The sequence below is a fragment of the Hypanus sabinus genome, chromosome 3, assembly GCF_030144855.1.
Source record: "Hypanus sabinus isolate sHypSab1 chromosome 3, sHypSab1.hap1, whole genome shotgun sequence".
NCBI classification, from domain to species: Eukaryota; Metazoa; Chordata; class Chondrichthyes; order Myliobatiformes; family Dasyatidae; genus Hypanus; species Hypanus sabinus.
The window spans coordinates 191636941-191650459 of NC_082708.1; the positions used below are offsets into that span (position 1 = coordinate 191636941).

Consider the following 13519-nt stretch of genomic DNA (forward strand, 5'->3'; position numbering starts at 1 on the left):
GCTCTGTGCTCGCAAACCCCCGTAGGCTATCTAATTGTGAGCCGGTTCGGATGTGCCAGGAAATGGGTCGCCACAGTACATCGTAAAAGGCTTCTGAAAAGTCCAACTACACATCAACCAATTCTCTTTTGTCTATCCTGACTGTTATTTCTTCAAAGAATTCCAACAGATTTGTCAGGCAAGATTTTCTCTTGAGGAAACCATGCTGACTACGGCCTATTTTATCATGTGCCTCCAAGTACCCTGAGACCTCATCCTTAATAATCAATTCCAACATCTTCCCACCACTGAGGTCAGACTAACTGGCCTGTAATTTCATTTCTCTGCCTCTCTCCCTTCTTGTAGAGTGGAGTGATTTTCCAGTCTTCTGGAATCATTCCAGGATCTAGGGATTCTTTGAAAAAATTTGAAAATGGCGGCGTGATGGCAGCGCGCGGCCACTTCAGGATGAATATCTGTTATCTGTAAGTAGGGGCCGTGTACAATCCTGATTTGATGGGGACGGACGTGAGAAGCACGGTGGAACATCTGGTGAAACTCCTGACATGCCTGTTTCGCTGCCGCTGCTACAGTGCGATCGAGAAATTTCCGGAGAGGAGGCCCCAAATCCTCGGCTTTGCCTGTTGCTTGGCGGCCGGGGCCGAGGTCAAAGTGCTCGGCAGAGATGGTGCTCGGTGTCGGAGGCTCGAAGTTTTCGGACGGACTCGGAGTTGGCTGTGGTCGGAGCTCCCAAAGTACTGTATCGGGAAGCTGCGGTGCTGGAGGATCAAGGCAGGAAGAGTTTTTCTTCCTTCTACCGTCTGCGTGAGATGATGGGCTGTCGGGACTTTGAGACTTTCATTTACCGTGTCCATGGTCTGCCCTTATCAAATTACGCATTAAATTGCACTGTTGTAACTATATGTTATAATTACGTGGTTTTGTCGGTTAGTCTTGGTCTGTCTTGTGTTTTTGTGATATCATACTGGAGGAACAATCTATCATTTCTTAATGCATGCATTACTAAATGACAATAAACGAGGACTGAGTGTCCTCATAATCTAATCTTGAAAGATCATTATTAATGCCTCCACTATCTCCACAACCACCTCTTTCAGATCCCATCTGGTCCACGTGGCTCACCTCCCTTCAGACATTTCAATTTCTCAAGAAACTTCTCTCTGGTAACGGCAACTTCTCACACTTCCACCCCGACACTCTTGAACTTTCACCGTACTGCTAATATCTTCCATGGTGAAGACTGATGCAAAATACTTAATCAGTTTGTCCATCATTTCCTTGTCCACCATTACTACTTCTCCAGACTACTTTTCCAGCAGTCCAATATCCACTCTCACCTCTCTTCTACACGTATGTATCTGAAGAAACTTTTGATATCCTGTTTAATATTATTGGCTAGCTTACTTTTGTATTCCATCTTTTCCACTTTAGCTGCTTTCTGTTGGTATGTAAAAGCTTCCCAATCCTCTAACTTGCTTTGAATCTTTGCTCTTTTATACGCCCTCTCTGTGTCTTTTATGTTGGCCTTGACTTCTCTTGTTAGCCACAGTTGTGAGACCTTCATCTTTAGAAAACTTTTTCCTCTTTTGGATGTACAGTTGCAAGAAAAAGTTTGAGAGCCCTTTGCAATTACCTGGTTTTCTGTAATAATTACTCAGAAAATGTGGTCTGACCTTCATCCATGTCACAATAGTAGAAACAGAATCCGCAAACTAATAACTCACAAACAATTGTACTTCTCATCAATACTGAGTACACCATTTAAATTTTTGCCACCCCACTCGGGATAGGGTTCCCCTCATCCTCACCTACCACCCCACCAGCCTCCGGGTGCAACATATAATTCCCTGTAACTCCAGCCACCTCCAACAAGATCCCACTACTGAGCGCATCTTTCCCTCCCCCGCCTTTCTGCTTTCTGCAGGGATCGCTCCCTATGCGACCCCCTTGTCCACTCATTCCCCCATCCCTTCCCACCGATCTCCCTCCTGGCACTTATCCTTGTAAACGGAACAAGTGCTACACCTGCCCTTACACTTCCTCCCTCACCACCATTCAGGGCCCAGACAGTCCTTCCAGGTGAGGCGACACTTCACCTGTGAGTCGGCTGATGTGGTATACTGCGTCCGGTGCTCCCGGTGTGGCCTTTTATATATTGGTGAGACCGGACACAGACTGGGAGACCGCTTCGCTGAACACGTACGCTCGGTCCGCCAGAAAAAGCAGGATCTCCCAGTGGCCACACATTTTAATTCCACGTCCCATTCCCATTCTGATATGTCTATCCATGGCCTCCTCTACTGTCAAGATGAAGCCACACTCAGTTTGGAGGAACAACACCTTATACCGGCTGGGTAGCCTCCAACCTGATGGCATGAACATTGACTTCTCTAACTTCCATTAACGCTCCTCCTCCTCTTCTTACCCCATCCCTGATTTATTTATTCTCCCCCCCTTATTTTTTCCCTCTCACAATCACTCTTTGCCTGTTCTCCATCTCTCTCTGGTGCTCCCCTCCCCCTTTCTTTCTCCCTCGGCCTCCCGTCCCATGATCCTTTCCCTTCTCCAGCTCTGTATCACTTTTGCCAATCACCTTTCCAGCTCTTAGCTTCATCCCACCCCCTCCGGTCTACTCCTATCATTTCCCCCTCCCCCTCCCACTTTCAAATCTCTTACTACCTTTCCTTTCAGTTAGTCCTGACGAAGGGTCTCAGCCCGAAACGTCGACAGTGCTTCTCCTTATAGATGCTGCCTGACCTGCTGTGTTCCAACAGCATTTTGTGTGTGCTGCTTGAATTTCCAGCATCTGCAGATTTCCTCATGTTTGTGACACCATTTAAACTAGAGGCCATCAACCTTTTTAAACCCAAGATCCTCTAACTCGGCCTTAGTGAAAGGCAAGATCGACCGACTAAATCGTTTAGACACACACACGTGCACCAGGCAGAAGGGACCGGAAGTGGAGCTCCGCAGCCCCGGAAGCAATCTCTCTTTGCAGGCGGCTTTCTGTAGCAGGAATGTTGCTGTTACCATTATCTTAATTGGTATTACTTATTTTTATAATGCTCACATTACAACACCTTTGATTCTATGTTCATTATGTAATTTTATTTCAATGCAAAAAATAACTGAATAAAAATTGACTGTGATGACTGGGGCTGAATACTTCCTGCTAGTTCCCTGTAATTTGGCTCCTAATTACAGATAGCCAGTCTGAGACAGTCTGTGAGGTGTCTGTCAGTAAGACAGCTCCTGTACTTAGATTTACTAATTTTCATCTGTTGCAGTGCGGTGCCCTCGCAAACCACCTGACAGACTGAATGTTTGAATGGACGGTTTCCCTTGTTAGACTGAATGTTCAACCTGCCACGGTTTTCAGCTACTTTTACTGAGACACTAATGTAAGTTTCAGAGGTACGCAAGCTAATGACACCATTGTTTTTTGTTTCCCAATTTTTTACATTTGGGGAATGTTGGAATTTGAAGGGGGAGAATTGTTGTAATGTGAGCATTATAAAGGTAGGTTGATGCCGATTAGGATCATGGTGATGTAGCGGTGCTCCCGGTGGGGAGAGGTTTATCAGGGCTCCCGCTGTGGAGAGCTGTTTGTGGGGAGAGGTTTATCAGGGCTCCCGCTGTGGAGATCTGTTTGTGGGGAGAGGTTTATCAGGGCTCCCGCTGTGGAGATCTGTTTGTGGGGAGAGGTTTATCGGTGCTCCCGGTGGGGAGAGGTTTATCGGTGCTCGGTGGGGAGAGGTTTATCGGTGCTCGGTGGGGAGAGGTTTATCAGGGCTCCCGGTGGGGAGAGGTTTATCGGTGCTCGGTGGGGAGAGGTTTATCAGGGCTCCCGGTGGGGAGAGGTTTATCAGGGCTCCCGGTGGGGAGAGGTTTATCAAGGCTCCCGGTGGGGAGAGGTTTATCAAGGCTCCCGGTGGGGAGAGGTTTATCAGGGCTCCCGGTGGGGAGAGGTTTATCGGTGCTCCCGGTGGGGAGAGGTTTATCAGGGCTCCCGGTGGGGAGAGGTTTATCAGGGCTCCCGGTGGGGAGAGGTTTATCAGGGCTCCCGGTGGGGAGAGGTTTATCAGGGCTCCCGGTGGGGAGAGGTTTATCAAGGCTCCCGGTGGGGAGAGGTTTATCAGGGCTCCCGGTATGGAGAGCTGTTTGTGGGGAGAGGCTGTTTCCGGTTGCGGGGTTTTGCTTCCAGTCTTTTCTGCCTGGTGCGCATTTTTCTTTTTTTTTTCAGGATCTACTGGGGAAGTCTCAAAGGTTGACCGGTTGATCGTGATTGACTGGTTGGTGACCACTAATTTAAACAATCGCAGTCTAGGTTCAAAAAAGTATGTGAACCTCTGGGGTAATGCCTTCTACAATAGGTATTTGGTGTCAGGTGTTCTAGCCAATGAAACATAGAAAACCTACTGCGCAATACCGGCCCTTCAGCCCACAAAGCTGTGCCAAACATACCTACTTTAGAAATTACCTACGTTTACCCATAGCCCTCTATTTTTCTAAGCTCCACATACTTATCCAGGTGTCTCCAAAAAGACCTATCGTACCCACCTACACCGTCGTTGCCGGCAGCCCATTCCACGCACTCACCACTCTCTGCATAAAAAACTTACCCCTCACATCTCCTCTGTACCTACTCCTCAACACAAAACAGTGCCCTCTCATGTTAGCCATTTCAGCCATGAGAAAAAGTCTCTGACTATCCACAGGATCGATGCCTCTCATTATCTTGTAAACCTCTATCAGGTCACCTCTCATCCTCTGTCACTCTGAGGAAAAAAGGCCGAGTTCACTCAACCACACCACTGGTGACCCGATCTCCATGCAGAATGTGACCCGTCTACAACCACTCTTTGCCTTCTGTGGGCAAGCCAGTTCTGGATCCACAAGCAATGTCCCCTTGGATCCCATGCCTCCTTACTTTCTCAATAAGCCTTGCATGGGGTACCTTATCAAATGCCTTGCTGAAATCCATATACACTACATTTATTGCTCTTCCTTCATCAATGTGTTTCATCACATCCTCAAAAAATTCAATCAAGCTCGTCAGGCACAAGCTGCCTTTGACAAAGCCATGCTGACTATTCCTAATCATATTATGCCTCTCCAAATATTCATAAATCCTGCCTCGCTGGATCTTTTCCAATAACTTACCAACACTGAAAGAAGACTCACTGGTCCGATCCTCCGGAACCCCTCCCATCTCCATTGATGATGCAACAATCATCACCAGAGGCTCAGCAATCTCCTCCCTCGCCTCCCAGAGTAGCCTGGGGAAAATCTCATCCGGTCCTGGAGACTTATCCAATTTGAAGCTTTCCAAAAGCTTCAGCACATCCTCCTTCTTAATGTCTATATGCTCAAGTTTTCAATCCACTGTAAGTCATCCATACAAATGCCAAGATCCTTTTCCATAGCGAATACTGAAGCACAGTATTCATTAGGTATCTCTGCTATCTCTTCCGGTTCCATACACACTTCTCCACTGTCACACTTGATTGGTCCTATTCTCTCACATCTGATGAGATAAGATTGGAGGTGTGGGTTATAGAGGTTTCCTGTCCTATTAGAAAAGACACACAGAGTCAGGTTACTGACAGAGCCTGCGCTTCTCAAGAAAGATCTGTTTATGTGCACCACGCCTCAATCAAAACAATATTCAGAAGACTTTAGAAGAATTGTAGAGATGCATGAAGCTGGAAAAGGCTACCAAAGCATTTCTAAAGTCCTGAGTGTTCATCTGTGCACAGTAAGAGAAATTGCCTACAAATGGAGGAAATTCAGTACTGTTAACTTTTCTTGGGCTTCCAGCTGGATATCCACACCATTTCAATTTTAATCAGGGATGATGTAGAAACATAGAAAACCTACAGCACAATACAGGCCCTTCGGCCCACAAAGTTGTGCCGAACATGTCCCTACCTTAGAAATTACTAGGCTTACCCATAGCTCTCTATTTTTCTAAGCTCCATGTACCTATCTAAAGTCTCTTAAAAGACCCTATCGCATCCGCCTCCACCACTGTTGCTGGCAGCCCATTCCACGCACTTACCACTCTCTGAGTAAAACACTTACCCCTGACATCTCCTCTGTACCTACTCCCCAGCACCTTAAACCTCTATCTTCTTGTGGCAACCATTTCAGCCCTGGGAAAAAGCCTCTGACTATCCACACGATCAATGCCTCTTATACACCTCCTTCAGGTCGCCTGTCATCCACTCCAAGGAGAAAAGGCCGAGTTCACCCAACCTATTCTCACAAGGCATGCTCCCCAATCCAGGCAACATCCTTGTAAATCTCCTCTGCACCCTTTCTATGGCTTCCACATCCTTCCCATAGCGAGGCGACCAGAACTGAGCACAGAACTCCAAGTGGGGTATCAGGGTCCTATATAGCTGCAACATTACCTCTCGGCTCCTATATTCAATTGCACGATTGATGAAGGCCAATACACCGTTCAACTTCTTAACCACAGAGTCAAACTGCGCAGCTGCTTTGAGTGTCCTATGGACTCGGACCCCAAGATCCCTCTGATCCTCCACACTGCCAAGAGTCTTACCATTAATACTATATTCTGCTATCATATTTGACCTACCAAAATGAACCACTTCACACTTATCTGGGTTGAGCTCCATCTGCCACTTCTCAGCCCAGTTTTGCATCCTATCAATGTCCCGCTGTAACCTCTGACAGCCCACCACACTATCCACAACACGTCCAACCTTAGCGTCATCAGCAAACTTACTAACCCATCCCTCCACTTCCTCATCCAGGTCATTTATAAAAATCACGAAGAGTAAGGGTTCCGGAACAGATCCCTGAGGCACTCCACTGGTGACTGACCTCCATGCAGAATATGTATGGGCATGTCTATTCCAGTGGTATTGATACACCCATCGTTCATCCCTGTTGATTCGATGAGGACTAAACAATCAGGTTTCCACTGCCCCTCCTTGCTTACTTTCAAATTCCAGTTCTTAATTAGAGCCAGACCTTCATCCTTGTTAAAATTCTTTTTCTCTGGTTTTATTTCAAAAGGCTTCATTCACCAGGCAGTCCTAAAATCCATCGGTGCAGCAGTTTGTGCTGTCGAAGTCAATCCTATGGCCATTGTGAATGCAGTGTTCTGCTACTGCCGATTTCTCTGAGTAACGCAAACGGATACACCTCCAGTACTCCTTAATGCGTGTTTCCACCGTGCATTCTGTCTGACCGATATACGCTGCTCCGTATTCACAGGGAATCCCAGCCGTCCTGAGGCCCAGGCCATCTTTGACCCACATAAACTGGGATTTGAGCTTCCCCACGGGTTTGTGGGTCGTCGTATCCGGTATTGCTTCAGGATCCTGGTGATCCTTCCAGAAACTGTGGAAGTATAGGCTACCAGGAAACCTAACAACGAGGAGGAAACAGTTGCTACTGCCTGTCTTCCCGAAGTGTCTGGATCACCAGGATCCTGAGGAAATACCAGGTCAATACCATGCACAAGCTGTGACATATGCAGGGAAAGCATGAGATCTTTTTCCAGTATTTTTGCTGTTCTCCCTAGAGGTGGGCATCCTGCAAAGAACACATCAGAGCGCAATGTGCCATGCTGAAGGTGAAAAAGACCTGCAGAAATCTCTACAACTTGCTGAAGTCTCTGTTCATGTGACAACTATAAGAAAAGTACTGAACAAGAATGGTGTTCGTAGAAGGACACCATGGAGGAGACCATTGCTCTCAAAAAGAAAACATTGCTGCACGTCTCAAGCTTGCAAAAGATCTACCCGGATGTTTCACAGCCCTTCAGGGTCAATGTTCTGTGGACAGATAAGACAAAAGTTGAAATTTTTGGCAGAAAAAGGTTTGGAGAAAAAGGGCACTGTACACCAACACCAAAACCTCATCCCAACTGGGAAGCACGATGGAGGGAGCATCATGGTTTGGGGCTGCTTTGCTCCTCAGGGCCTGGACAGCTTGCAATCATTGAGGGAGCAATGAGTTCAAAAATGTACCAAGACATTTTACAGAAGAATATCAGGGTAGTAGTCCATCACCTGAAGCTTAATAGAAGTTGGATGATGCAACAAGACAATGACCTAAAATACAAGAATAACTCAACAACAGAATAATTTAAAAAGAAAATTTGTATTTTGGAATGGCCAGGTCAGAGTCCAGACCTTAACCCAGTTGAGATGCTGTGGCATGACATTGTGAGCCTGTTCGTACAGGCATCCCAGAAACACTGATGAACTCAAACAGTTTTGTATGGAGGAAGGGTCTAAAATCCCTCCTCACCATTGTGCAAGTCTGATCAGCAACTGTAGAAAACGAATGGTGGAGGTTATTGCTGCTAAAGGAGCCTCCACCAGTTATTAAATACAAGGGTTCACATACTTTTTCCAGCCTGGAACGTGAACAATTAAACAATGTGTTCAATAAAGACATGAAAAATACAATTAGAAAAACAGAAAACCCACAGCACAATCCAGGCCCTTTGGCTCACAATGCTGTGCCAAACATGTACTTACTTTAGAAATTATCCATAGCCCTCTTATTTTTCTAAGCTCCATGCACCTATCCAGGAGCCTCTTTAAAGATCCGACTGTATCCGCCTCCACCACCATTGCCGGAAGCACATTCCACGCACTCACCACGATCTGTATAAAAAAATTTCCCCTGACATCTCTTCTGTACCTACTGCCAAGCACCTTAAAACTGTGCCCTGAAATTATAAAACACATTTTATAAGTAACTAATGCAGAAACACAAGTAACTGCAAAGGGTTCACAAAATTTATCTTGCAACTGTAGATACCCTATGCCTTCCAAATTGCCTTCAGGAATTCCAGCCATTAACATTCTGCTGTCATCTCTGCCAGTGTTTCTTCCTATCAAATTTCACCAGTTCCTCTCATGCCTCTGTAATTCCATTTACTCAACTGCACTTCTGATGCATCTTACTTTAGCTTCTCCTTCTCAAATTACAAGGGGAATCACTTTCTCCTAGGGGTTCTTTTACCTTAAACTCCAATCAATTCTGATTCTTCGCACAACGCCCAATCCAGAATAGCTGATCCCCCAGTGGGCTCAATCACGGGCTGCTCTAAAAAGCCATCTCATAGGAATTCTACAAATTCCCTCTCCTGGTATCCAAACCCAACCTAATTTTCCCAATTTACCTGCTTATTGAAATCCCCCATGACTACTGAAACTTTGGTCTTTGGGCATGCATTTTGAATTGAATTGACTTTATTTTATGCATGAGTAAAAATCTTTACATTGCACTTCTATCTGAATGTGCAATGTGTAAATTATAGTAATCTGTGATAAATAGTATGTGCAGTAAGATAGACAGCAGGACAGTCAATGTAACATAGAATACACTCAAATTAGCGAGAGTTCATCAGCCTGATGGCCTGGTGGAAGCTGTCCTGGAGCCTGTTGGTCCTGGTTTTTATGCTGTGCTTCCGTTTCCTGGATGGTAGCAGCTGGAATAGCTACTGTACTGTTATGATCTCCTGTTGTAATTTGCTGGGCGTATCCTTACTACAGTATATAACTCCCATTAGGTAGGGTCTTTTTACCCTTACAGATGCCCAGCTCTACCCACAATAATTCAACACTTTCCTACCACATGTCACCCCTTTCTAATGATTTGACATTTTTTACCAATAAAACCACGCCAACCCTGTCAGCCTATCTGCCTGTTCTTTCGCTACAATATGATACTTGGATGTTAAGCTCCCAGCCATGATTCAGTGATGCCTACAATATCATACTTTCCAATTGTTAACTGTGCTACAAGTTCATCGACCTTCTTCCACACACTGCATACATTCAAACATAACACCATTCGTCCTATATTCACCCTTTTCAATTTTGTCCACCTTCTACACTGAACCCTTTCAATGAAGCTGGGAGGTGAGAGGCCGAAGAGGTAAAGGTTGAAGAAGGAACCTGATAGGAGAGGAGAGTGAATCATCGGAGACTGGGAAGGAGGAGGTGACCCAGAGGGAGGTGAGGAGAAGAGAAAGAGGGGGAGGGGAACCAGAATGGGGAAATGGAAAAAAAGGAAGGGGGAAATTTTGAGAAAGTGATGTTCATGCCTTCAGATTGGAAGCTCGCATAACTGGGAAAATAAAATAACATACCATTATATTATTTTCAGCATTTTACCCCGAAATGCTCTACCTTCCTCCTGAACATACATCCCCTGGTTAAGTTCTAGTCTACAACTCTATTCCAAGTATACTTTTAATCTTAAAACACTGAGCTCCTTATGAGATTACTGTCTGTAATTTGTTCTATCGTCATGGATCCATACAAGAGGCAACTCTTTGGGTGCTGCTGATCAGAGTTTTGGATTGTGGAGAGGTTGGGAATGGGGGTAAGAAGGAGGAGAGTACACAAGGTGCCTTTACCCAGGTCGTTGAATGGCCCCACAAGGTAAAGGAAAAAATACTCGCTCAGGTAATTCTCCGTGTAGTCCTTGGCCCACACATTCTTCATATTAGCTGCCACATTCCTTAGGCATAAGTGCTTCAGGCTCTTTGGCCTCTGCCTCCTTGGCATACTGTGGGTTCACACCTGCTCCAGGTACCTTAAAGATAAAGATAACCTTTATTTATTACAGAAGCATGTACATTGAAAGAGAGTGAAGTGTGTTTGACCCAGGGATGTGCAGTGGACAGTCCACAGGTGTTGTCACACATTCTGGTGCCAACTCAGCATGTCTACAAACAGCACATCAAGCCCAGTTTCTCCAGCCCTCCCACCCGCACTTATACATAGTCCTCTGACCCCAGGAGATAGGCATCCAGCCTCCAGTGCACTCAGGCATTATGCCATCATCTCCCCCAGCCGACTCTCGGCCCACCCTCGAGCCTTCACTTCCAGACCACAATCAACTTTTGACCATTGCTTTCAAAGCCAGGACCCGCTGATGCCAATGAATGAGAACTCCAGGCCTCAAACTTCAAACTCACCGATGATGGGGCCTCAAACATTAGACCTTAAACTTCAGTCTTCCTGATTAGGGGGTCACAGCTGTTCCTACATCCTGCCGAATCACAGACTCTGCCACTGACTCACTGACCTGGTGAGGAGGTGGGTAACCAGCCTGTATCATTGCAAGTCTGCATTCATATACATTGCACTTTAAAATACAAAAACATTCCATGAAATGTGGCATTGCATCAACGACCACGGTGTGAGTTTGTGCTGGAGCAGCCCGCAAGTGTCACACACTTACAACACCACCATAGTATGCCTATTACTTTTAACAAACTAACCCGTATGTGGAAGGAAACCAAAGCTGCAGAGTCACAGGGATGAATGGAGAGACCCCTTACAGAAGAGACCATAATTGAACCCCGATCTTAAAGGTGTACCACAAGACCATAAGAGATAGGAGCAGAAGTAGGCCTTTCAGCCCATCGAGTCTGCTCTGCCATTCAATCATGGGCTGATCCAATTCTTCCAGTCCTCCCTGCTGAGTGAATGAACTGCAGAGCAGACTCAATGGAGAAATGGTCTAATTCTGCTTCCATATTTTATGGCTTAATCAAGAATCTATCAACTTCCACTTCAAATATATCTAATGACTTGGCCTCCACAGACTCACCACCCTCCGGCAAAAGAAATTTCTCCTCACCTCTGCTGTAAAGCAACGTTCCTCTGTTGTGAGGTCCTCGACTCCCCAACTATAGAAAATATCCACTTTATGAACACATTTCAATTTTTGGTAGGTTTCAATGAGATAGACCCCCCCACCACCACCATTTTTCTAAACTCCAGTGAGTACAAGCCCAGAGCTATCAAACGCAACTCATATGTTAACCCTTTCATTCCCAGAATCTTTCTCATGAACCTCTCCAATGCCCACACGTTTACTTAGACGAGGGGCCCAAAACTGCTCACGGTACTCCAAGTGTGCCAGTAGGAGTCTGTCTTCCTCCTCCTACTGGCATTGCATGGAGAAGACGTGTTTCTCGAACGGCTCCGTTCCTTTTAAATTACTGAATCCAATCTGTTATGAAAACTTACTTTTGGAGTCTTATGATGTCTCATGCTAAATCTTCTAAAAAGGAAGAGGATCCTTCTTTGACTATGGAAGCTATTGCGGAGCTAATTCAGAAAGCTCAGAGCGAAACATCTGAACAACTTTCGGAAGTGTGTTTAAAAGTTACTACAGAGCTTAATAAAAGGAGATTCTGCTGCAGACTATTCAAAAAACGTTATGGGAACGTACTACTCAGATTCAACAACATAAAGATGCTTTAACGAGACTCGATGCTAAGACGGAAAAGTTGGGAGATAAACAATCGAAAATTGTTGATTCTTTAAGACAAAAGGTTGTCGCCATGGAGAATAGATCAAAAAGGAACAATATACGAATTTTGGGTCTTCCTGAGTTGGTCAAAGGCAATCAACCTTCAGAATTTTTTGCAAAGCCGTTGGCTCGTTTGTTTTCTGATGTTTTGGATACCCCACCTAGAATAGACCGGGCACACCGAGCCCCGGTGTTTAAATCCTCTTCTCAACAAAAACCTCGACCTGTGATAATTGCTTTTCATGATTTCCAAACCAAAGTTTCTATAATTCACCAAGCTCATCAGTTAGGTGTGATTAACTTTGAAGAGTACAAGATAAGACTGCTTGAAGATTATTCGCCCGCGGTATTAAATGAACGTTTTAAGTATAAAAATGTCATGGCTGAGTTATATAACAAAGGCTATAAACCTTCACTAAATTACCCCACTCACCTCTGGATCAGTTTGAAAAATTGACCTCCTAAGTGGCTTCTTTCGATTGAGGAAGCGCACTATTTTCTTCAGGCCAAATCAAGTTCAGAAGATTAATTGCTTAATACTGTATCATATAAACTAAGCTTCCTTAGCTTGACTGATTCTTTATTGTTGGAAGTTTGTGGTCTAATGGTTTAGTACGTCTTTCTTCAGAGCAATTCTCTCTTCTATTCTCGTATACTCATATAGTTTCTGTTCTTATCGTATTTTATTTTGAATTCTTCTTTAGTTCTTTTTAATAATATTTAGTCCATCAAGTCCAGAAGTTTAACTGCTTATTCCTGCTTCATATAACCTTGTTCCCTCAGTTTAACTGACCAATTAGTTGCACTTTTGTAGTTTGTTTCATACTTCTTTCTTTGAACTATTCTTTTTTCAATATATTTTCATAAATAATCCTTTTTCATCTCTTCTTTTCTGTTTAGAAAATTAATAGACTTATCTGAAGTAAGTTTTCTTCGTAATTATTTTTTGCAAGCACTGTGTTTTGAATTTTTTTCAGTTCGTTTGAAGGTTATTTGGTTTCTGTTAGATTTCATTTTGTACTATTCTTTTCTTCTCGGAGCTCTGCCAGTAGGATGTTGGGGGTGGGATTTATCGGTAGATTACCTTTCACCTTCTCTTGGGTGATTTTTTTCTTTGGGAGGAGGTGGGCGGGAGTGGGCTGTTTTCTTCCTTTTTCCTTTTCATCAGTTGTTTGGTTATCCCCACCTCATCTAT

At 44.7% G+C, this 13519-nt stretch overlaps 1 protein-coding gene across 1 annotated transcript in view; it reads right to left on the bottom strand.

The window, feature by feature from the left end:
- si:ch211-214j8.12 (uncharacterized protein LOC100000539 homolog) overlaps nucleotides 1-13519 on the bottom strand; it is a 33371-nt gene that overhangs the window by 13458 nt on the left and 6394 nt on the right. The window contains exon 2 of the mRNA XM_059965906.1: nucleotides 10415-10593. Coding sequence (XP_059821889.1) covers nucleotides 10415-10565 — 151 coding nt within the window. The 5' untranslated portion in view covers nucleotides 10566-10593. The remainder of the gene's footprint in view (nucleotides 1-10414; nucleotides 10594-13519) is intronic.